Source organism: Pipistrellus kuhlii, unplaced genomic scaffold, assembly GCF_014108245.1.
Source record: "Pipistrellus kuhlii isolate mPipKuh1 unplaced genomic scaffold, mPipKuh1.p scaffold_m20_p_12, whole genome shotgun sequence".
Lineage (NCBI taxonomy): Eukaryota > Metazoa > Chordata > Mammalia > Chiroptera > Vespertilionidae > Pipistrellus > Pipistrellus kuhlii.
The window spans coordinates 26,034,538-26,060,953 of record NW_023425427.1 but is presented as its reverse complement, the minus strand read 5'-3'; the positions used below and the strand labels follow the sequence as shown (position 1 = coordinate 26,060,953).

At 42.4% G+C, this 26,416-nt stretch overlaps 1 protein-coding gene across 2 annotated transcripts in view; it reads left to right on the top strand.

Annotated features, from left to right (window-relative positions):
- The window catches only part of PCSK5 (proprotein convertase subtilisin/kexin type 5), a 394,890-nt gene extending 373,978 nt beyond the window's left edge, over positions 1–20,912 (top strand). For both annotated transcript variants that reach the window (XM_036433764.2, XM_036433763.2), the window contains 6 exons: positions 2,174–2,404; positions 6,271–6,448; positions 8,725–8,942; positions 15,516–15,616; positions 17,240–17,426; positions 20,216–20,912. In XM_036433764.2, the coding sequence (XP_036289657.1) occupies positions 2,174–2,404; positions 6,271–6,448; positions 8,725–8,942; positions 15,516–15,616; positions 17,240–17,426; positions 20,216–20,619 (1,319 nt within the window). In that variant the 3' untranslated portion in view covers positions 20,620–20,912. The remainder of the gene's footprint in view (positions 1–2,173; positions 2,405–6,270; positions 6,449–8,724; positions 8,943–15,515; positions 15,617–17,239; positions 17,427–20,215) is intronic.
- The last annotated feature ends 5,504 nt before the right edge of the window (positions 20,913–26,416 follow it).

Below are 26,416 nucleotides of genomic sequence, written 5' to 3'. Positions count from 1 at the left end.
TACAGAGAGAGAAACAAGGACCTGACCTGAAACTTAAGATTTAAGTAGTTAAAGAGAAGCCTTTTTTTTTTTTTAATTTATTTTTATTTTATTTATTTATTTATTTTTTAATAAGTTTTTATTGTTCATATTATTACAAATGTTCCTTTTTTTCCCCCCCACCATTGCTCTCCTCCACCAGGTTCCCACCCCACCCTCTGCCCTTTCCCCTCTCCCCATTGTCCTCATCCATAGGTGCACAGTTTATGTTCAGTCTCTTCCCACGCCCCTCTCTCCCCTTTTCCCCAAGAATCGTCAGTTCACTCCCCTTCCATACCTCTGATTCTATTATATTCAATAGTTAATATTGTTCATCAGATTTTTTTAATTTCCTTGGTTTTTAGATTCACTTGTTGATAGTTACGTATTTGTTGTTCATAATTTTTATCTTTGTTTACTTTCTCTTCTGAAAGAACCCCCTTCAGCAATTCATATAATTCTGGTTTGGCGGTGATGAACTCCTTTAGCTTTTTTTTATTAGTGAAGCTCTTTATCTGGCCTTTGATTCTGAGTGATAGCTTTGCTGGGTAGATTATTTTTGGCTGTAGGTTCTTGCTATTCATCACCTTGAATATTTTTTTTTTTTTTTTTTTTTTAATATATTTTATTGATTTTTGTACAGAGAGGAAGGGAGAGAGACAGAGAGTTAGAAACATCGATGAGAGAGAGTCATCGATCAGTTGCCTCTTGCACACCCCCTACCGGGGATATGCCCGCAACCAAGGTACATGCCCTTGACCGGAATCGAACCCGGGTCCCTTCAGTCCCCAAGCTGACGCTCTATCCATTGAGCTAAACCGGTCCCGGCTCATCACCTTGAATATTTCTTGCCATTCCCTTCTGGCCTGCATGGTTTCTGTTGAGAAGTCAGCTGACAATCGTATAGGTGCTCCTTTATAGATTACTACCTTCTTTGCTCTTGCTTCTTTTAATATTCTCTCTTTGTCTTTTGCTCTTGGAATTTTAATAATGATGTGTCTCGGTGTGGTCCTCTTTGGATTCCTTTTGTTTGGGGTTCTATGCGCTTCCTGGACTTGTAAGTCTAATTCTTTCACCAGGTGGGGGAAGTTTTCTGTCACTATTTCTTTCAGTATGTTTTCGATATCTTGCTCTCTCTCATCTTCTGGGACCCCAATAATTCTGATGTTGGTTCGCTTGAAGTTGTCCCAGAGGTTTCTTACATTATCTTCAATTTTCTGGATTCTCTTGCCTTCTAGCTTCTGTGGAGGAGTGTCTGCTGGCTCTTTATGTTCCAAATCTTTGACTTGATTCTTGTGATCTTCCCTTCTGTTTTTAGGACTCTGTAAAATATTTTTTATTTCAGACAATGTATTCTTTATTTCTTGTTGATCCCTTATCATTTCTTGTTGACTCCTTATTAATTCTAGTTGATCTCTTTTCATATCCTCATAGGCCTTATCCATCTTTTTGTCCTCCATTTCTTTCGTTTGTGATCTATTTTGTTGTCACATTTCGCAGTTACAGATGGGACGGGGTTTCAGGGTGGAGCCTGCAGCTTTGGCTTCCGTCAGCCCCGCCCTATGCGGGTCCTTCAGTGCTCGCTGCCGGTGCCTCTTGGCTTTTCCAGCTCCTCCGCACCTCCTTCTGGTTTTCTCCTTGCTTCTCACTGTAGAATTTCCAGTCAGTCAACCTTCCTCTAGTTCTGGGCAATGTCCGTTTTATATTTTAGTTGTATTTTATTGAAATTGTTGTGTGCGGCTGCAGCTAGGTGTTCACCTGGGCGCAGCCATCTTGGATCTCAAAGAGAAGCCTTTGTAACCAAGCAATCTCCAAGCAGGATCTCCTCTGAGGAACATAAGGACTTGGGATCCATTCTGATCACCCCAAATTATCCCCTATTTCAAGCCAGACACCTTGGAAATCCCCATACCTTTTCTGAGGCTCTGGTGCAGAAAGGGCAAGAGATTGTGTTAAGGTCCTGGGCTAAACACCTGACCTTGCTCTCTTCCAGCCAGGTGATTTACCTCCTCCAGCCTCAATTTCCTGATACAGATAAAATGAGATGGCGATAATCACAATAATAATACTATGTGCTTATTAAACAGTGAGTGATGATTGGGGGCTTCCTATGTGCCACTCTCACTCTCTGTCTGCTGCCCCCACCCGCCCACAGATTGCCCCTGGTCCTGCCAGACCTGCTCATCACCTGGGTCCTGCACGAGCTGTGTGGAAGGCCTGTGGCTCAACAGACACGGGGACTGCTTGCCTCACAAGGAATGTGCCCCCTCCGAGTACTGGGATCAGGAGGCTCAGGGCTGCAAGCCCTGTCACAGCAAGTGCATCCGCTGCACGGGGCCCTCCGAGGACCAGTGTCACACCTGCCCGAGGGACAGCCTCCTCCTCAGTGAGTCACTTTTCTCTGAGGCGGACCCTGACCTTCCCTCCATCTGGGAAACTACCTTTCATAATGCCTGGTGCCCAGGAGATATTGGTGTCTTTCTTTTTAATGTTTTACTTTGTGTCCGAAAATGTTTCAGACCCACAGGAAAGATGGAAAAGTGAGAAAAGTACATGGCACACCACACATATGCCCTTTACTCACCTCTTCTTTTGTAAATCTTTTATGCCATTTGCTTTATCAGTCTTGTTCTTGTTCCCTCTCTCTCTCTATGCATAGGTATACATAATTCACAACGAATCTTTTCTGAACCATTTCAGGAGATATTTCTTACATCATAGCCCCTTTCCCACAAATACTTTAGTATGCATTTACTTTCTAAGACGAGGAATGCTTTCTTACATGACTACCGTGCAGCTGTATTTATAATCCATATTTATAATTGTGTCAATTCCCCTTTAGAACAGGGTCCAGTCCACAGTTATGGCATTAGATGTCATGTTTCTTTAGCCTCCTTTTATATATATATATATATATATATATATATTTCAGAAAGGAAGGGAGAGAGAGAGATAGAAACATCAATGATGGGAGAGAATCATTGATTGGCTGCCTCCTGCAGGCCCCCTCCTGGGGATCAAGCCCACAGCTCCAGCATGTGCCCCTGACTGGAATCAAACCCCGGACCCTTCAGTCTGCAGGCCAACACTCTATCCACTGAGCCAAACTGGCTAGGCCTAACCTTCTTTAATTTGACATGTTTCCACAGACTCTTTTTCTTTTATAATGTTGACATTTTAGAAGAACACGGTCCTAACCTCCATAGGGTTTGTGTGACATTTCCCCAGGATTAGATGGAGATTATGCATTCTCAGCAGGAACACTACATAGCCGCTGTGTCCTTCTGGAGACACATGACATTCACCTACCTGCCCATCTACACTGGTGTTATCCTGTTCAGGGTGCTGTCTAATTTCCCCACTTTGTAGTTACTATTTTCCCTTGCGATTAAAAAGCAGTATGTGAAAAGACATTTTATGAGCATGTAGATACTCATCACCTCATCAAAATTTCCCCTTGATTTAGCATCTGTTGATTAACACATCTTCTTGAACAAAGTATGTCACAGTCTGGGGTTGGCCACCCCCAGCAGGTGACCTGTGAAGGTTATTGCTAATGTGAGGCAATGTCCTCAGGTTCCCAGGGATACCATGATTGGGCTTAACACAGGTATGAGAGAAAGAAAATGAAACAAAGCTCCAATGAAGTTAAAAAAAAAAAAAAAAAAAAAAAAAAAAGCAATGAAGGTGTGTGGGAAAGAGAAGAAAGAGGCAAGTATGCTGAAGACTGGGAAAATGTTAAGTGTTCCTCAACCCAGCAGAGCAGACCTGAGAAAAAGACACTCAGAGTAGAAATAGGTACCAATTTCTCATCTTCTTGTTGAGATGTCATCCCAAGGGCACCGTTCCCCTGGAAGACACAGGGATAGCTTTCCTCATATCATTCCTGATCACCTCCCAATAGAAGACTCTCTAAGACATCAGTCTTCTCCATCCATCCATTTTAGTGCCACTTACACTAATCTCCGTGACCTTTCTTCCCAACCATCACTGCTTCATGTGAACATTCCAGATCTTTCTATCATCCAAACACCAGGACCTTCTTTTCTAATTATCCCCAACTTAGAGTTCTACTGGTGACCACCTCAGGTGCCGTCACACAGACAAGAAGATGTTTTATCATTACAAGGTGGTCTTCTCTTAAACTAGGAATATGAATCAGACTAGAACTGAGACTTCAGCGCTAAGATGTAACACAGTACACTGTGTGATCCTTTACACTAGGGGTGTCGAACTCAATCAGAGAAGGGGCCAAAATCTAAAATCCAGCCTAAATCGCGGGCCGAATGGTTTACTGAACAGTCATAAACTGTCATTGTGATGGAAACGCAGCGGAGTGCAGTGATGACAGCGAGGTGCGGGCCACATTGCAAGGCCTGGCGGGATGGATTTGGCCCGAGGGCCTTGTGTTTGACACACATGCTCTACACAGTCCCCCAAGGGCTGGGCACAGAATGTGCTCAGGCCTGATCTTCTCGTATCCTCCCACTCCGTCCCTCACCACTACCCTCTTGAAGGTCAGGCTCAGAATAAACTAGCTAATTCCTCCAGAGGTTGTGATAGACTGAACAATACTAAACCCCCTAAAAACAATATTACCACCCTAAAAATGCCCAGGTCCTAATCCCCAGACCCTGGGAATATGTACTTAACATGGCAAAAAGGATTTTTTGCAGATCTAATTGAATTAATAGTTTTGATTTAGGAAGATTATCCTGGATTATCACAAGGGTCCTTATAAGAGAGAGGCAGGATGATCAACATTAGTAGTTCAAGGTTATAAGATGTCAGAGCAGAGGAACAGAGAAGGAGAAAAGATTCTATATTGTGACTGTGGAGATGGAGGAGGAGGCCACAAGCCAAGGAGTACAGGCAGACACTAGAAGCTGGAAAGGGCAAAGAAACAGTTTCTCCCCCCCTTAATAAGGTTAATAGCCCCCTGAACCCGTTTTAGACATCTCACCTCCAGAACTGTACGATAATACAATTGTACTGTTTTTAGCTGCTAAGTTTATGGTAATATGTTACCACAGCAATAGGAAACTAATACAGAGATGTTTCATCTTTAAGGGATTAAGTCTTCCCCCTAGTTAACCAGATTACAGCAGCTGGACAATGAGCCAGTGCCAACATCCAACTTTAACAAAATAGCCACCAAACGAACATTGACTGGGGATTTGGCCCTGTGTGTGGTGCTGGAAAGTCAGACATGAATGGCATGGCCTTGCCTTCGAGTAGCTCAGAGAGTCTCCCAGTAGAGAGGCTGAGTCCACAGCAGCTCTAATATGATTCAGCTTTCCCCCAGTGCCTGTGATCAATACTGACTGCAGTTATGGAAACAAACTGGCTTATGACATGGTCTAAACTTGACCAGTGGCTAACTAAAAATGCAGGAGAGCCTGCCTTCCCTTCATTGAGGTTAAGGTAAAGCTGGGGAAGCAGTCGCCTCTAAGAACTTTGTGCTAAACTGCAAAGCCAGCAAATCTTAGCTTTTTACTTTCTAATTAAACCCCTCAATTTCCACCCCTAAATGTTAATAAGGGTGAAGAAAAGACAAGAATCAGCAGCTCCACTAGGGTTAGCGGAGGAAGGACTGGGGTGATGTGGGCCTAAACAACTCAACTCCAACTCATCTCTCTGCACAGAGCAGATTTAAGATTTTAATTTAATTTTAAATACACGGGCAAAGCAGAGTCTCACTGCCAACAGAACTTGGTGTCATGATGAAAATGCTTTACAGCTGTGCTCGTGCAACTGAGGAACTGACGTTTTAATTTTATTTCATTTTATATTCATTTACATTTCAAGAGCAGTAGAGTGTATGGACAACACAGCAGAACAAAAGATAAAATCTGATATATAGGAGGGAACACATTCAAGGCTAGAAACAGAAAGGTGAGATTGTGGGAAGACATCATCACACTTTCTGCTTTCTTCAATGGAGCCCTGACTCACCTCTCCTGGGAGAACCCCGCATCCTCTAGCTCATATTTACAGACTGGTTTCTGTCCTGCCCGACACAGCCAGTCCACTCCAACCTCTGTTTTCTCTCAACCCCTCATGGCATTATGGTTGAATCTATTTCTTGGATATTCATGTTGGTTCCCAAGGATAGCCATCAGCCCACAGGGACATTGTCTCACTCCTTGTGCATCCCCCTTCCACCATGATACTGTGGGGAGCAGACAGAGGAGCTTTGGGAGATACGTGCCATGCTTAATACCAAGACAGACTCTTTTCCTCCCTTGGCAGACACGACCTGTGTGCAGGACTGCCCTGAGGGCTACCACACTGATGCAGTCCGCCACCGTTGTGAACCCTGCCACAGCTCTTGCAGGACATGTGAAGGGCGACACAGCACTCAGTGCCTCTCCTGCCCACCAGGCTGGTTCCAGCTGGGAAAGGAGTGCCTGCCCCAGTGCAGGGAAGGGTAAGTTGCTCAACCCACTTTTCCCTCATCTAATCCCATAAGATCTCACTATTAGCAAACCCATTTTGCAGATGAGGAAGCTAAGTCTCAGAACACGTCTATAACCACATTGAAGGCTCACTGCCAGTCAGGGGCAAAGATGAGAGAGTACAACCCAGGCCTGCCAGTGCCAAAGGATTTCTGCCAGTTCGGAGAAATGAAAAGGAGAACAGGAGAGGCAAGTGACTCGGGAAGAGAACACAAAGGGTCAGATTGTGAAATCAGACTCACCTGCCAAACTTCACTAACAATGCAAAGGCTGCAAGTGATCACAAGGAAGAGGTGACGCATTCTTCCCTTAGAGAAATTCAAGACCATGAATGTAGGTTCTTTCTTTTCTGCATTTGGATTTGTTCTATCACATTTAATATGTGATGTCTAAGCAATGTATGCATAATGCTGCTTTCACAAAAGGAACAATGTTCAGTTATATATCTCCATTTAATTCTCCACTAGTTCTCTAACCTGCCATGCCCCCCTTAAACTCTCAAGTTACATGTTTAATTGCCATAAGCAACCTAAACACATAGACATATCCTTTTGTAAGCATTTCACAGGTAAGAATTCTCTATTTTCTTTTTTCTTTCTTTCTTTTTTTTCTTTTTTTAATCAAAAGGTCTTCTGACAAGCATATTTGGAAGAGGAATTGACTGAGTCGGTTTTTGTTTTTTTCTAACCCTAGGCATCTCCACTAAAGAGAAAGATTGATTACAGGCCTGCTGCTAACTCTTCCTTCCCTAACCCAGAGCACTGAGAGTTTCCAGATCCAGATTGAAAAGCTGTAACCTTAACCTTTCCCCAAATGCTTTTGCCCAAATTGGCACATTTCTTCAGTTCTATAGCAATCACTGTTTGTATGACTCGTTTTAGTACAACACACTGCCTTGTGTTTTGATTTACCTCATTATTTGCTCTTTCATTCAACACATGCTTAATGAAAAATACCTTATATGTATAAGATAAGACAAAGATTTTGACCTTCAATAGCTTATTCTTCTTACATATCTCTTCCCAAAAAAATGACAAGCTCCTGGAAGAAAAACACCTCTTCTTTTTCACATGTTACTACAACCCCCAGCACACAGGCACACACATTGCAGCCTTCAAAACATACTAGCCATACCAGATTGATGCTGAAGGGGCTCTGCCAGATGAGAGAGGGACGGGACCTGCCTGCCTTGGCCCTTTCTCTTCATCCTAATAAATGCCTGAAAAAAATCTGGACCCCATATAAAGAATTTCCATCTTCCTCAAATTAAGTCATAAATATTCTTATGCACAAATGAGGGTATAATTCTGTCATCTGAATAGATTGCAGACCATGGATTTAAGAAGACAATGGTTCCATAGTGTGTGAAGTTGTCCATTTGGGAGACAGGCATAGGATGCCATAAATCTCTTTATTGGAGAATAAATAGGGTATTAATAAGGTATAAGTGGAGATATTTAACTGAAATTGTTCCTCTTGTAAAATCAATGGCCCCCATGCATTGCGTAAACTTCATGTTAAATCTGTTTGCCATGGAAAGGCAGGTATGCAATTCTCTGCACCCTGTTTCAACACACACAATTATTTTAGTGTTTGACCTCAGAGCAGGATCTTGAAGGCCCCAGTTACCATCGGTACTTATGCACAAGATCCTCCTCCAGAGATCTCACAAACACCTTATGCAAAAGAGTCATCAAAGTAAGCAGTGGCACTCTACTCTAAATGTGACCCAGTAAACTCTCCATTGTCTTTCTTTCAGCGTTACCCTTCAATCATTTTCCCAGGGTTCCTATTGATTCTTTTCATCTTCATAACATTAGTGAAGAATGTCTGTAGGCAGGGAACCTAATCACCCAGGCCTAGGGGGCCCACCCATGCACAAATTTCATGCACCAGGCCTCTAGTATGTGATAAGAACTAAGTCCTTTTATATGTGAAATCTAACAATTCTCACAAACAGCAGGGGGAGACTGTAATGCCTAATTTGCAGATAAGAAAACTGAGAATCATTAGATTTACTACCACAGTTAGTAATAATTCTAACGAGAAAAAGGTAATTCACCCAGTTTATAAATTAAGCTTGTGTGGCTAACCATGGTTTTCCCAAAGCTTAGAATTCAGTCTTTGCAGGAACATTTGGAAGCTTGTTCCCCAGCATATGTCATCAGATTGGCTCAAATAAACTCATAGAAATTCTCACACACACAGAAAAAAGGAACTTAGTCTTTTCTTCCCTCCTTGGTTGCAGATATTACACAGTGAACTCCACTGGACGGTGTGAGAGGTGCAACAAGAGCTGCAAAGCCTGCCGGGGCCCAAAGCCCACCGACTGCCTGTCTTGCGATACATTTTTCTTTCTGCTCCCCTCCAAGGGAGAGTGTCTTCGCACCTGCCCAGACCACTACTATGCAGACCAAAAGACACACACCTGTGGGAGATGCCATCCGACTTGCCATGAATGCAAAGGTGAGGCCGTGCCTATCGTTTTGCACGTGTGAATGGAACAATCCAAAGTTTCCCTTCCTGCTTAGTCCCTCTTGTTTCCCCACCACCTTCGGTTGGTCCTCTTGCTCGACAACCTCGTAGCCAGTCCTCCAGCATCAGCACCCTCTCTATTCTCTCAGCTTCTGCCTCTGCCCTCTGACCTCTGACCTGGGCTACCCCTGTCCCACCACGGCCTCTTCAGATTCTCCCATCCTTAAAGACCCAGCTACACGTATTGTCTCCTCCAGGAAGTGTTTTACACCTACTCTGCCTTTTTTCTCTACCTGCTGATCTTGGGATCCACCCAGTGCAAGTTATTTTTTATTATTTCAACAACTAAAGAAACTGCCTCAAATTCTCCCAAGCTCCATTCCAATTTTCCAGATAGCTAGTTATCTGTCCCAGAGATCCTTAAAATCAACATGTCCCAGAGCAAACACAACCTGAGTTTTTCTTGATATTTACTCTTCCTGTTAAAGGACCCACTGTGCTCTCCTCCCAGGTCATCCTGTACCACAGTACTGGAGTGACCTTTCTAAAATCCCTATCTGTTTACTTTCCTCTGTAGCGTGACACAGAAATGTGATCATGATGAATCCATGATAACTCTCTGAATAAAAAAGGGGCCACATCAGCCGAAACCGGTTTGGCTCAGTGGATAGAGCATCAGCCTATGGACTGAAGGGTCCCGGGTTCGATTCCGGTCAAGGGCATGTACCTTGGTTGCAGGCACATCTCCAGTAGGGGGCATGCAAGAGGCAGCTGATCAATGATTCTCTCATTGATATTTCTAACTCTCTATCTCTGTCACTTCCTCTCTAAAAAAATCAATAATATATATATATATATATATATATATATATATATATATATATATATATATAATTTTTTTTTTTTTAAAGCACTGAGCTGCCACATGGGCAGGCAGAGGTGGAGGGTTGCGTCAGCTCGTAAACCTAACTAGTTCAGGGGAGTCCCTGCATGGAGAGCCTTAAAAACTCAGAAGCCCAAAGTAGCCACGTACGATGATTTGAACATAAGAATTCCTAGCTAAAAGGGGGTCATACGAGGAGTCATGTCCTAAGCCAGTATCTTCCTTGACAAAGGCCCATCTTTGCCTTAAGGGAGCCTGTCCATTATCTTTCTGCATCTAAGACAGCATAACTTTGAAAAGTCAGAGTACTCTTCTTTTCCAAACACTTCAAGGCACAACTGCCTGCACCAGAGCACAAGCCACCAATTCCTCACTGTTATCTTGTTCCTGAATGTTTCCATGTGCTGTAAATGTTATTAATTATCCTACACCCACCAATGTAAAGAAGTATGTATTTCTCTATTTTGCCTTTTTATCAATCCCAGAGATTTCCCCACTTTACTTTCTCCCATCCCCTTAACTATTACCAATGGATTTCCTGTAACCCTCCTACTATCTCCTCCTTTCATTCTAATGTATAAAATAAGCTACAAAACTGCTATTCTCCAGAGCCTTTTCCCAACCTGAAGTTTTACCTCCCAGCAATTATCATCAGTTTGGCTCAAATAAACCCATAAAAATTCTCTATAGATTTGGACATTTCTTAGGTCCCTACCTCCTACAATATCTCAGTTGACAGCTGGTAGGATACATCCTTGTCATCTTTTTATTTTATATTATGTTTGCTCTTCTTAGCCCTTTTTCTATATAAATTTTATAATCAGCATTTCCTATAGAAAGCCTTCCTTAACCACCTTCTGTGTCCCTTTAGTACTCTGCGTTCATTCATCTCTTTGTTTATTCAACAAATACTTGTCCAGCACTATGGCCCAGACAATGTCCAGACAACTGTGAACAAGACAGACACAGTCCCGGAAGCGCAGAGGACCTATTTTGTAACAGTTTACTTATTCTTTGTCCCTCAATGTAAACTGAGGTCTGAAAAGGCACAGATGAATGTCTTACCTTTGTAGCTCTAGCACTGAGCTGTCACATGAGCAGGCGGAGGCGGAGGGTTGCATCAGCTCCTCAGCAGATGGTGGCAGCTCCAGAAGGGCAGTCACTCCTGCTGGGTCCTGTGGGGACATCAGTGAGCTCCAGCCAGTGCAGCAGCCTGGGACCCCGGCAGAGCCCGGCAACAATTCAAAGCCCCGCTATGGCCATAGACCTTGATCCATCTGGGACAGTGGAGTTCTGCCCTATGTATGGCCTCCACTTTACGCCCATCACAGAGATGACAATCAGCATGGCCCTTCCGCAGCTGAAGCAGCAGGACGTCCATGTCCAGCTGAGAGGTGACGGAAAGGCTGAGCGCAGGGGGCGCCAGTAGCAGGCGCCCGCCCTCTGGATTTCCAAGGGCGCCGTGACCTGCGTGCGCCTCCAGGGCGGGGTGGACAGCAAGAGTCTGGTCCAGTCACTCCTTGCCTGCTCCCACAGCAAGACTATCCTCAAGGTGCTGGCCACCAAGTTCAAAATCGATGTCCCCAACAGCAACGCCTGGGGCTCCTTCTCCCACAGTGCAGCCGGGAGAGGGGCCTACACGACCACCCAGGAAGGGCTGCCCTGAAAATGGTTCCCCCTGAAGAAGTCGGGCTCAAAGAAGCCCAGCGAGGTGGTCAAGGTGCTTGCAAAGTGTGGGGAGATGCGCCACGTGGGCGCCCCAGGCCGGACCCCAACTGCCAACCGAGAGAGGACAGGCCCGATGCTTCCAGGTGCCCGTCCTGTACCGCACGGGGTCCTGCAGGTGCTGAGCTTAGCAGCTGAGAGCGCCTGCGGGGGAGGCCGGGGCTTGGCGCACGCACAGAGCTCACATGGAGGTCAGAGCGTGGCACACGCAGCTCACGTGGAGGTCAGGGCGTGGCGCACGGAGCTCGCGTGGAGGCCGGGGCGTGGCGCACGGAGCTCACGTGGAGGCCGGGGCGTGGCGCACGGAGCTCGCGTGGAGGCCGGGGCAGGACGCGGCCGCAAAGGCCTGGCTTCTTTCCTCCGACAAACACCTGGATGGTGGTGCCTCAATAAAGTAAAACCGCAATCGAGAAAGCAGAAACTTCAGCAGCTGGAACAGCAAAAAGGAGAACCAAAGCTCTGAGACAGAGGCCCAGAGCAGAGGAAAGGGAACAGCTAGAATTGGAGCAAGAAAAGGGGAACTTTGCAAGAGGGAACCAAAACAGGGCCGTGAACTCCATCGGGTCAGAAAAGGCTCAAGAAGCTACAGCCAGAGGAGCAGGAAAACTGTAAGAACTGATGCAAACTGCACCACTGCGAGGAACCCGCAGCCCCTCCGCTGACTGCTTAGGGGGCGCAGGTGCCTGATGGATGTGGTTGGTGTTGGTCTTCAGCCCCAAGCCGCTTCCCTCTGCTCTGGGCCAGGATCCCTGCATCTCTATGCAACTCGGGCCACAGTCACAGACCCCACTTTGCTCTGATGGTTGTAGCCTTAACCCAAAGAAATGTGTTAAAACTGAGAGGGGGTCGGGAGAGATGGAGAAAATGACTCTTGGTCATTTTACACATTAAATTACTCTTAAATAGAAAGTGCTTAGACTAAGGATCTGCAGGAGACTTGGGACCTATAAAGACAGCGTTGGTATTTCCTTAAAATTCAGATCAGCTCACCATCTGCTCTACCTTGGACTGAACCCCATGGGATGAATTCTCCAAAGCAGAGCACCCCTGGGGGCTGTTTATGGCATTATTTACACAGAGAAGGGCAGCTTGGGAGAGTTAGGGGGGTTCAGAGGAGCCCAGCGAGGTGGTCAAGGTGCTTGAGGGTTGCACATTATATTGCACATAATAATTACTATATTAATTAAATTAAATTACTCTTAAATAGAAAGTGCTTAGACTAGTGGACAATCTACTCACACTAATCTGGGAATGGTCGTGTGCTATTCAGACCAGTCCCAGAATATCTTTTGTGTCCCTCACAGCACGATGTTTCGGCAGTACCCAACAGAAATATAACTTTACATTTAGGAGTTACATTAAAAAAAAACTGGTAAAATTAATTCATATTTGAGGACAGGTTTTCTCTTGAGCTGTATACTCATTGAAAAAATGTATGACTTCCTTTCTCAAAACATTAGTCATCAGCCCAGGCTGCATGGTTTTGTGGTTAAGCATCACCCTATGAACTAGGAGGTCAGGGTTCAATTCCTGGTCATGGCACATGACCAGGTTGCAGGCTCAGTCCCCATGTGGGGCATGCAGGAGGCAGCTCATCAATGACGTCTCTCTCATCATTGATGTTTCTCTTTCTCTTTCCCTCTCCATTCCTCTCTGAAATCAATTAAAAATATATATATATTTAAAAAAAACACATTAATCATGATTCTAAGAACTGAGGATGCATGAAAAATAAAAGGAAAATTTAACAACCTACATAAGTAATTTGCCAACTAGATTATGTTTTGTTCACATTTGACTGCCTACTAATATTAGGGCATTTTAAAAAGTTAAAAACACTAGGCATAATGGGAGAGGGGAGAGGAGCACACCAGGCCATATATATATATATATTTGTATGCAATTGGTTCCTCCACAATTAGTTTATTTTTTGCCTTCACACACTAAATTTTATTTATCTTCTCCACAAAATTGTTTGAAATAAAAATCCAGACTGAGTAACCCAACCCCCCTAACTCTCCCAAGCTGCCCCTCTCTGTGTAAATAATGCCATAAACAGCCCCCAGGGGTGCTCTGCCTTGGCAAATTCATCCCATGGGGGTCAGTCCAAGGTAGAGCAGATGGTGAGCTTATCTGAATTTTAAGGAAATACCAACGCTGTCTTTATAGGTCCCAAGTCTCCTGCAGATCCTTAGAAGCAATAATAAATGTCGGGTGTTAAACCTGAAAACATAGAAAACATTCTGGAAATTAACAAACTGCCTTTTGCAAAAGACTCTGGGTGCCCTAAGTGTGGAGATTTTGCAATAAATCAATGTAGGAGATTTAAAGGGATTTACTGATTTGGTATCCAAGATGATAGTGTTTTTGGAGACCTAGGCCTCAGCCAAATTGCTGCTGGTCTTCTGAAAAAAAATCTAACCAACCTTAAGGTACACATTTTGTAACCTTTTTTTTCCTGTTTTAATTTTTCCTACCCTTAATTTCTCTTCATAAAGAAAACAAACCCCATACTTCTGTATTTTAAAATTAGAGTAAAACAAGTAAACTATATTTTAGAAAAATGTAGGGTAGGAAGGAAGGAAGTAGGGGGAGATTGATTCTTTCATCGGAGACCATAGTTATGTCCCAGGCATGTAGGAAATTCTGTATAAATCCAGAAGTAAAATAAAAAATAGAATGGCTTTGAATTTATATCATGACAGATAGCTCTAACTGAAGAAGCAGATGAGTAATAAAGGTTTATTCTCTAAGATGTTGTTCATAGCTCAGAATTCATTTTTTCCACAGAAACTTTATAAATGATTGTGAGTTCACAGATCAGACATGCAGTGCTAACTCCATAGTGAATTTGAAGGACAGGACTCACAGTTCTAGTTCAAGTTTAACTAACCACTCTATAATATTCTTCTGATAGAAAGATCTATACAAATTCCAGCTCACAATACCAGGCACTTTCCATGTCCTGTCTGTCTCTAGGCTTCGGTTTCGAGAGTCTCAGCAAAACTGCCAGAGTCTTCTTAGAGCTCAGGTTTCCTGTCTCCAAAATTTCCCCAGAAGCTATCCCTTGATATTTGAATAGAAAGAAATGCTTGAGCCAGTCATTCTTGGGGGTCCCTGAATTAGGAGAGAGGGCTATTACCTCTGCAGAAAACAGAATCTATAGATCCAGATCTCCTCTACTAAGTGGTTCATGTGTTAAGGTAGACAGTAGGATAGAAGAAGCACTGGAGTGTGAGTTAAAAAACCTGAATTTGAATTGTGACTCAACCATTATTACCTGAGTAACCTTGAATGAGTGACTTCACATGTCTGAGCCCTAGCTTTTATTTATTTAAAAATAATAATAATAATAAACAATTAGGATGTCAAATTTCTGAGAAGAGAGTTTATAGTTTTCAAGAGAATTTCAAAGGAAACTATCACCATCATCCTCAAAATTAGGAACAATTAGACAAAATATTGTGTTAAATTCTTTCAGCCCCAGCATTTTAAGTTTCAAGTCTGGTAATGTTTCTCAATGAGGAACTGCCTAATCATGAATTACTGAATTTTGAGAATCCCCCAAATCAGCTGGTATAATCCTTTTCCTCTATGCTAGTTAAAAATAAGCAGAATGACAAACAAAGGTTTTCTAAACATTCTATAAGATTTCTCATTCTCAGAAAATCCTCTTGCTTTAATAAAAAGATTTGTCATCTCTAAATCTTCAATTTCCAAACTGAAAGTTTACAACTACTTAACACTAATTGGATAACTAGTGGTCTTCACTTGGTGTTTTGCAGACTTCCCTCCACCCCCACCCCCAACCCCCCGTAACCTCCATCATTTCTCCCTTCCATTTCAATTTCCTAAACATATTCCATGCTCCTACGTGTCTGGAACCAAGTCAGAGGCTGAAATCTAAGGTCAGTCTCATAACTTAGAATCGTTTTTTTTTTTTTTCTTTCTTTCAGGAAAAGGAGCATTGCAGTGCTTATCCTGTGTGTGGAGTTACCACCTGGCAGGAGGAATCTGCACCTCGGACTGTCTTGTGGGGGAATACAGAGTGGGAGAGGTACTGAGAGCTGGGCCTGGTGTGCCTTCTGCCATTCCACGGAGGGAAATGAACTAGTTTCTGCCTGTCGTTCTAGGAAAAGTAAAAAAGGCCTAAAATTCCTATACTGTGCAGGTTTAATCTTTTTTAATCTTTTACAATGAATCACGGATTAATGGTGCTAGCTACCCATAGCTTTCATTTGAGAATATCTAACATATATGATGGGGAAGTTAAGTCTTGAGGGCTTCAGAATTAACTCTACATTCATTTCTCAAGACCTTAGTAGTTTCAGGTTAACATAGGAACATTATGTCAGAAATCAGAAATATCTTTTTTACCTCATTGCTGTCTAATGTGGAACATCTGAAAAAAGTCAGAACTCCATAGCTGATAATATTTTTTTCATTTCTTCTACCTTGTATTAAAATGTATTTTCACTTGCTTGCCTAGAAATCATGGGTTTTCTGAGTCTGCTAGCTTCTTTTTTTTTTAATATATTTTTTTTTATTGACTTTTTACAGAGAGGAAGGCAGAGAGATAGAGAGCCAGAAACATCAATGAGAGAGAAACACTGACCAGCTGCCTCCTGCACAACCCCTACTGGGGATGTGCCCGCAACCAACATACATGCCCCTGACCAGAATCAAACCCGGGAGCTTCCAGTCTGCAGACCGATGCTCTACCACTGAGCCAAACCGGTTCCGGCTGCTAGCTTCTTATGTTTCCAAACTTTAGAAGTTGAGTAAATCTCTCCTTGGTGAAATAAGTATGGCCCAACATATTCACATGTGAGCTCTTTATACTCTGACAGAAGCCCTTATTACACTTAGGTGGAACTGAAGTTCAGAGAGATTAAATAGTTGGTAAAGAACACATGAATACTAAGTAACAAAGCCAGAATTCAATCCAGGGGTTCTGTCTCCTAATCCAGGATTTGATGAGATAATAATAGCTGAGAAAGCACCTTCTCGGTGCCTAAAACATGCCAAGGTGCTCAACAAAGAGATTGTCCATTCCTTCGTTTTCTGTTATATCATCTTTTCAAAGTGAAGAAGGGAAATAAGAAGCTATCTTCCCTCATCTGCGTTTCCAGCACCGGGGAAGGAGCAACTTGTCAGGAGGGAGGACACTTTCTCCTGATCTCTCAATTCCCTTCCCATGGAGATTTAACTGCTTTAGTTAAACAATCACAACTTATATTATTCTAGGACAGATAATGAGTCAAGGGTGCTTGATCAAAGAAAACCTTAGTGTAAACTTACATGTGAAATAACCCCCCTTTGAAATGTGGGCAATGAATGAAAAAGACTTTTAAACTGTGAAGGTTGGTGTAGGGTGGGCCAGCCAAAACTTGTCCTTGATCAGGTACAGCACCTGGGCGATCCGTTTGTAACCTGAGCTAGTCTTCAAGCCTGTTCTTTCATTATTGTTACCAGCAGATCTCAGAGGGAAAGGGCCAGCAATGATTCCACCTGAGTACAAAGACTCGGTTCGGTCTTTCTCCCAGAACAGATCACCTTTCCGCTCTGCCCCCATATGCCTGCTTTCCTTATGGAGATAAGATGTGCCTCCCTTCCTTGTGGGAAGTCCAGGGCCTTGAAAATCCCTCCCTACTCAAAAGGAATTTCCTGATCTTAACAGGGGGAGAAATTTAACTGTGAGAAATGCCACGAGAGCTGCGTAGAATGCAAAGGACCCGGCGCCAAGAACTGTACTATGTGCCCCGCCAACCTGCTGCTGCTCATGGATGAGAGCCGCTGCCTGCACTGTTGCAACACCTCTGATCCCACCGGTACCCAGGACTGCTGTGACTGCCAGACTACCACAGGTGAGGGGAGAGGAAGAGCGGCCTGCAAAGGAAGGGCATGTCCTCAGGAAGCTGATGGGAGCAGGAGAGAGAGGAGGATAGAAAGATCAGAAGAATCAATAGGGCTACCTCTTTATGGAGGCCTGATATGTGCCAACTGTTCTTGAAACTTTCCATCCATCATCTCATATAAGTAGATATTATTAATCCCATTTTACAGATGAGGAGACAGAGGCTCATGGGGTTTGACTAGAATGCCCAAGTCTGCACCCATGATAAGAGGCTCATCTGGAGTTAGAATATAGGTCCTTTGGGCTGCAAAGCCTACATTTTTTCCACTACTGCACTCCCTCCAACATTAGAGCCCAAATAGTTCTAGAATTTTACCTTTCTAATGTTACTTTATAACTTTTTTATTCTTCCCTTCTGAGAAAAAAAAGGAAAAGAATCAACTATCAAGAAAGCTGGTGCCAGTATTATCATAAAGAATCATTCTGTGGGACTCAACCCAAATCTAGGCTTCCTATGAGAGACCTAAAGCATTTTAGAAATGAGCTTTCATTGAAAGTTAAAAGGAAACAAACCTTTTAACCAATTCCCAGTCCCCACAATGTCTCCCACTCACAACTCAATTCTTAAGGGTACTTGGTTCCCATTGGCCACAAACTTAGAAAGACCCCAAAAGAGTGATTTCTTTTAAAAATTAAAAAAATACTTTCTTAAAATATATTCTCTATTCCAGAAGCAAATCATTTCCTTGGGCTTCACATGTATCATGGCCTGACAAAAACAGACATAATACTATTGGGAGCATGTCCATTTATAAGTGAAGTATATCCCAGATCCATAACTGCTACTAGCCATTTCTATTTTATGTTTTTAATCAGCCTTTTCAATTAAATTCTAAATAGCATCTTTCCAAAAACTAATGATTTCCTTCTTTTATTTTTCCCACCCCCACAAGCAGCTGATTTCCCCAGCTCCTCATACACTTCCACCTTCAGGGTCTGATTGCCTAATATGCATGCTGTGTCAGCGAAGAATAATAATCCTAATTACACCAATGGCTTTAAATGGAACCAGAAGTGTGTGCACATTGGGTGCAGAGTTCCTGTAAGCCTGTTCTTATTAAAAACTAGTTAGTCAGCTTTCCTGGGCCTCTGTGGCTCTCAAAGATCCACCTGGGGCAACTCTGCAGAAGTCTAAACACTCTTGATTACCTACTCATTCTTTACTGAGACACTTGCTCCTTCAAAGAAACCAGATCACAGAGGCCGACCCTGACTCTGCAGATGTAAGACTGTGAAACCATAAGACGTGATTGCATATGGCGCCCTAGTAATTGAAAGGTCTTTTATTGATTCTCCTGCCTCGGGCAGTATTTATCGCCAAGTACCACACACCGATTGCTTATCCATTTCTCTGGTTCTTTAATATTTCCTCCAGGGAAAAATTCTGTGCTATATTGCTAAGGAAAGCCATAATGATAGTGTTGTTACTTTAGAAGAAACTCTGCTTAATGGGCAAAATCCCATGAGAATGAAAGTTACAATAAAATAGAAAACTTCTTTACCACTAGTGTACTACCTCCAAAAAAAAAAAAGAGAAAGATATAGTGGTAATAAATCAGATATAATCAGCCAATATCTAATAAGCAAAAATAATTGCCCTTAAAATAATTGGCAGGAGTATTATATATTAAGCTAGTATGTACAATGTACCTAGAATCTCTCATAAAAGATCCTAGAGTCAGATTCAGGTGGAAAACAGTATGTATTTCAGCTTGTACATCCAAAATGGCCTGCTAGTTTCTTTTCCCTAGTTCTTTCATACTTTCTTTCACATTCTCATTTGATGGGTGAAAGAAGGGGGGGGGCGGTGAGGGAATGTACTTAATTTACTCAAATCATACCACCTGAATAAAAGGGTTAAAAGAAAAATGAACTCATTACTTAAGTTATGGTTTAATCTTTACTTCTGTGACAATTTTGGTTACTCCATGTTCTCAATTAATGCATCAAAGCAGAGGCTGGTAAATGACAGGGGACAGAACTCTCAATTTCAGAAATCTAAATTATGATAGGAGAAATTTAAAGGTGGTATTTCTCTCTGCTTTATTAGGGCCACATAATGCTAAGAAATTGAAAATCTGTCAGTGTTTTATTCTAACCTTTCCAATCTACAGCATGACAGTTATGATATCTGGATTTGAATTCTGATTGCTTCACAAACTCTTGGCTCTAAAAATGCACTTCCTCTCTGTGGGCCTGTCAAGTAACAGGTTGACCTAAGCAAATCTATGGCCCAACACAAAAATAAGAGTCAATAGTTTTATAAATAATCTGTTCCTGTCTTTGAATGGTTGCACAATCATGTTGGACTAGGTTTAAGAGGAACTGAGGTGAAGACAGTCTTAAGAAAAGTCAGAGTTATTTATTTAGCATTAAGTGAATCATGGTGCCCAGATGGAATGTTTTTCTCAGAAGAGACATAGGAGAATCTGTTAGTAAGGTTGGACACTTGGCGACTGACCCATGAGGTATAGGGATGCAGGGGCTCCTTAGGATCTCAAACTGACCTTCATTCTAGATGGGTTTGATGGCATCATCTGACATAGACTGGGACTCTCATGCAACACACACCACAGCTCTGCAGAGTGGTGTGACTGTTAAGAAAATCAGAGAGGGATTCAACTGTTTTAGATTTAAAAGATAAAGGTGAAGTTCTTAACATCTGAAACTAATTTTCCCCATTCCATCTTTTCTCATCCTTTCTCTCTCCCCTCTTCCTTTGGGGTCATCTTCCAACAGATGAGTGCATCCTTCCAGCAAGTGAGATCGGGTCTGCCCCTGAGCATTCGAAGACAGCCTTGTTCGTCACCTCCTTTATTATGCTGGTGCTTCTGATTGGGGCAGCTGTGATCGTCTGGAGAAAATCACGGGGCCGAGCCAAGCCAGTAGAGAAGGGCTATGAAAAGCTGGCTGACCCTAGCAAGTCTTACTCCTCCTATAAGAGCAACTATCGTGAGAGCACCAACTTCGAAGAGGATCAGGTGATTGAATACAGGGACCGTGACTTTGATGAGGATGACGAGGATGACATAGTCTACATGGGCCAAGATGGCACTGTCTACCGGAAATTTAAGTATGGGCTGCTGGATGATGATGAAGAAGATGAGCTGGAATATGATGATGAGAGCTACTCCTACCAGTAAACAGAGGCCACCCACCCCATTCTATTCACAGGCATGCGTGTGAGCATCACAGTTTTGGGTTTTATCCTCACACACCAGATGGATGTGTGGGTGTTTGCATTTGTTGTCTTCACTATGATTCCAACTAGATTATGTAAGAATGCTGAAACATTTTATTCATCCTTTGAGTGGCTAAACCAAATTAACCAGAATCGCTCAACCATCATTGAGAAACAAGGATAAAATCTGGAGGGATTTTCTTCAAAACAATATGTCCAGACACAAAACACAGGAAGTAAAAACAAGTGAGATTTGTACAAACTGTTTTATGTGACTTTTTTTTTCCTAAAAAAAGGAAGTGGACCTATAGAAAACCTGTTTCATGGCTGTACTGTAAAGAGATCTACTGCTTTCTGGAATTCTGATATTTCTGTCAATGATTTTTGGAGGATAAAGAGATGAGTTGTTTATCTTAAGGGATTAGTCTCCCAATAGCTCTCTTTAGGCCACATGTGTCAAACACAAGGCCCAGGGGCCAAATCCGTCCCGCCAGGCCTTGCAATGTGGCCCGCACCGCGCTGTCATCACTGCACTCCGCTGCGTTTCCATCACAATGACAGTTTATGACTGTTCAGTAAACCATTCGGCCCGCGATTTAGGCTGGATTTTAGATTTTGGCCCCTTCTCTGATTGAGTTCGACACCCCTACTTTAGGCAGAGTTTCATTCTCTGTAAGGACAACTAAAGAAGGTTCTCCTCATGTAACAATTGACTCCAGACTGCCTCTGGTGAACAGGAGATCACCTCTACTGAGGCTGGTCACGAGCTATTTTGAGATGAGGAAAGAAAAAGGAGGTAGCATCGCAGCTGAGGAATCATGTGTTTGCTAGTTCATCTGCATTCATCCAGAGTCATCATGATTCTAAGGGCAAAGCCAGCGCAGGCAGGAGATAACAGCAAACTCAGCAGGAAGGAAATTACCAACTTTCAAGAATTGCAGCATTACCCCCTCATGAGTGTTTTTGATTGGAAACATCAACAAAGACATCAAGTAATAAAATCATAATGGCTGTGCTAACCAAACATAAAATGGGTAGAATGACCAAAAGTCTAAAAAAAAAAAAAATACTTTAGCTACTAAATCAGAGTGCTTTCACCGATAGCCTGTCATGGAACTGTGGACTCTCCACAGAAAAGTTGAAATGGAGTCTTACATGGAAAATCCCAACTTTCTATCACTAATTTAATCCCAGGTGCTGACCAGCTTTCCAACTTCTTTTGACCCTGAGATTTTTGTTTCTAGACATTCTATGCCTCCCTTTTCCCACTTTCCTGTCAAGTGCATGCTGGAGTTCATGCATCTGGGACACTTTTTCTGCAGATAATGCAGAGAGAGGGACTCCTGCTGTGTGAAATAACTTAAGCAGGATTTTATGGACTTCCTGGTCAAAACAGGAGTCATAGGCAGTACCAGGAGAAGATAACCACTTCTGATTAGAAAGTGACATTTTTCTGGTGATAATGATAATTATATAAAAATCTTCGCACGCCTACTATATACCAGGTACCGAGCTAAATACCTTTCAAAAAAATTACCCCACTTAAAACCACCATAACTTCATGAGGTTGGTAGCATTATTATTGTTTTATATGTAACCCAAGGCTAAGAGAGGTTAATTAACTAGCCCAAGGTCACAGAAAGCTAATCAAGATTCAAGGAAAAAGAATGGTCCTATAGCACATGTTCTTAATTATGCTACACTGGCGTAAAGTGGGAAAAGAAACATACTAAATCTAACAAAGGCCTGTCTATCATTTTATTTTATAATATGGCAACTATATTATCTTTACTAAATTTGTGCATTTTATTATTTTTTAAAGTATGATGTGTCACTGACACAAGAAATTTCTGTGAAGAAGTCTTCGGTTTATAGAAGGCCACAGTGTTTCTTTAATGGAAAGCTTTTAAAGATTGGCAAACTTTCTCCGGAAAGGGCCAGATAGTGAATACCTTAGGCTTTGCACAACTACTCAACTCTACCATTGTGGCAAGAATGAAGCCAGCCCATAACTGTACTCCAATGAAGCCACCCATTGGCTGTGCTCCAATAAAACTTTATTTATGGATACTAACATTTGGATATAAGATAGTTCTTATGTATCATAAAATGTTGTTAATCTTTTGATTTTTTTCTTTAATCATTTAAAAATATTAAAACCATTCTCAGCTCAGGGAAATACAAAAAACAGGTGATGGGCCAGAATTGGCCAATAGACTGTAGTTTTGATGACCTCATCTTAAAAAAATTCTTAAGATGCCGAAACCGGTTGGGCTCAGTGGATAGAGCATTGGCCTGCACACTGTAAGGTCCCAGGTTCGATTCCGGTCAAGGGCATGTACCTTGGTCTCAGGCACATCCCCAGTAGGGGGCGTGCAGGAGGCAGCTGGTTTCTCTCTTATCGATGTTTCTAGCTCTCTATCCTTCTCCCTTCCTCTCTGTAAAAAATCAATAAAATATATTTAAAACAATTCTTAAGAGACCGTGTGTATCACAACCAGATATGATATGCTTCCAAAATTTTGGACCATTTAAAATTATCTCTTTAAAATATTTTGAAGCCCTGTTAACTCCGTTTGTAATTCTTAGTAAAAAATAAAAATACATGTAAGGTAGTGATTATATCAATGGAAACATTTCTCATATCTTGCTGTGTAATTACAGAGTGTAACCTATAAAAGTAAGTAATTTTGTTTATACTGTGTTTTTCATCTCTCCTGATACCTCTGAAGTTCTGATAGACTGACTTTGACATTTTTTTTGTGTAGCCTGGAAATCATTTTCCAAAAAAAAAATAGGTGTTTATGATACACACTTAAGGATTAAATGAGGTCAAGATGACCTTCAATACTAAGAAAAATTGTGTTGTTACTCTATGTGAGCCTGAAAAGAAGGTTCATGCTGTGTATTGGTTCAGTTTGACATCTTTCTTTCTTTCTTCTTAGTCTGCCACATTATTCTCAGACTTAAGTTGCATACTGTGCTAATAACTGTTAAATTGGTAAATATGTGTTTGGAAAACAAAGTCACTCTTTGTTTTGTTTTTTTGTTTGTTTGCAAAGAACTTGGAAATATCAGGAGCATCCTTGTAGACTGGAAATACATTAAGAGGCTGAGCAAGAGCTTGGGAGGTTCCAGTTCATAGAAAGTAATTTTTAAAATTGGAAATAAAATTAAATCAAGACAAGGTAATTCTATGGGGACTTATTAACAGATTTTTCTGAGCACTTTTTATGTATTAGTACAATTATGCACCACTTGATGATGGAGATGCTTTCTGAGAAATGCATTGTTAGGCAATTTAATTATTGTGTGACCATCATAGAGTGCACTTACAGAAACCTAGATGGGTATAGCCCAGTGGTCAGCAAACTGGCTGGTGAGCCACATGCAGTTTGTGAGCCACGGTTTGCCACTCTGTGGACTAATGAGTTTGCCGACCACTATCATATACTACCCTTTACCTCTTTGCACACAATATGCCACAATTGCCTAATCCTCACAGCTTCCAACTACACAGTAACATTTAGTCTAGCAGTGGTCAGCAAACTCATTAGTCAACAGGTCAGCAAACTCACAGCTTGCCGACCACTGCTCTAGGCTATATGGTATAGCCTATTGTTCCTAGGCTATACATTTATACAACATGCTATTGTACTGAATATTATAGATAATCATAACAACAGTACTTGTCTATTAAACTTATCTAAACATAGAAAAGGTACAGTATGAAAGATTAAAAATGGTATACCTGTATAGAGTACTTACCATGAATGGAGCTTGCAGGACTGGAAGTTGCTCTGGGTGAGTCAGTGAGCGAGTGAATGTGAAGGCCTAATACAGTCGTCGGCAAACTCATTAGTCAACAGAGCCAAATATCAACAGTACATTGGAATTTCTTTTGAGAGCCAAACTTTTTAACGCCACTTCTTCAAAATAAACTTGCCCAGGCCGTGGTATTTTGTGGAAGAGTCACACTCAAGGGGCCAAAGAGCCACATGTGGCTCGTGAACCGCAATTTGCCGACCACAGGCCTAGGACATTATTGTATATGACTGGAGACTTTATAAATACTGTAGACTTAGACTACACTAAATTTGTAAAGAAAAAAAAAATTCTTCTTTAATAGTAAATTGACCTTAGCTTACCATAACTTCTTTACTTTATAAACTTTTAATTATTTTAACTTTCAACTCTTTTGTAATAACACTTAGCTTAAAAGACACACTGTAGTGCTGAGCGGTGGTTAGAACATCAAAGTCCTGGTCAGTGGCTCAATGGTTAGAGCACTGACCCATGCATGGAAGCATCTCAGGTTTGATTCCCATCAAGAGGATATACCTGGTGTGTAAGTTAATATCTGGCCCCAGTTGGGGCACATGCAGAGGCAACCAATTGATGTGTCTCTCAAATTCTTCCCCGCAACACCTTCCTTCTACTCTTTCTTAAATAATCAATGGAAAAAATATCCTTGGGTGAGAATTAAAAAAAAAAAAAAAATACTGCTGGGCTGGCGTGGCTCAGTGGTTGAGCATAGACTTATGAACCAGGAGGTCATGTGTGATTCCTGGTCAGGATACATGCCTGGGTTTTGAGCTTGATCCCCAGGGTGGGGCATGCAGGAGGCAGCCCATCAATGATTTTCTCTCTCATCATTGATGTTTCTATCTCTCTCTCCTTTTTCCTTCCTCTGAAATCAATGAAAACATATTTTTAAAACCCACATGATTCAGCTGTATAAAAATAATTTCCTTTTTTATATTATTATTCTACAGACCTATTTATTTATACCTTTTAAACTTTTTTGTTTGGCTCTTTGTATCCATGGGTTTCACATCCATAGGTTAAACCATACTCAGATGTGCAGGGCCTACTGTAGAATTAAAAGTTAAAAGCAGATTTTCATGTTTGAAGGTGTTGGTCCTTCTTATCCCCCAAGTTGTTCAAAAGTCAACTATCTATATATAAAAAACCCTAATATGCAAATAGACCGAATGGTGGAATAACCAAACCATCAGGGGGCATGTGTGGGAACATGATAAGCATCAGCAACAGACGGCAGAGTGCAGAACATGGTAGGAATCAGCTGCGGTGGGATGGTGGAGCAGGTGATCAGGGGCACCAGACAAAATGGGGCACCAGTCGCTGTCATCAGGGTGAGCCTCTGGTGGTTACTGAAAATTCTTTCTTCCCACATGCCATGGTTGCTGGGCTTACACCTGCTGCTGGCCCTACTGGCATCCACTGCTGGCGCCCCAGCCACTCCTCACATCTGCTGCTGGTGCCTGGCCGAATCACTTGGCACCATCAACAGGTGTGAGTGGCAGCTGCCAGCCCCAATAGCCTCTGAGGGCTTCTCCACCTCCACCTGCTCCTGAGGAGTGATGGGGCAGCAATCGCCACTTGCACCCACTGATGTCGGTGGCCCCACTTGCACCTCCTGCTGACGACAGCCGCAATTGCTCTGCACTGTCAGCGCATGGGAACGGCTGCAGGACCGGAGCTGATAGCAGACAGGGAACCAGGGGTTGCGACAAGAGAGGCTGGGCAGGGGCACAGAGGATGGGCCCACTGCAGCCAAACTGCCCACAGTTCCTTTCAAGGTGCACAAATTTGTGCACCAGGCCCCAAGTATCTGATAAAGGGCAATGAGATGACTATGAGGGGGTTAGAAAAATCATGACTCATCTTCTGGAGCTTTGCCACCAAAATAAAAGCTTTTCAATGTCAAGGAAGGGGAGGGGAGGGCAGGGAAGCTG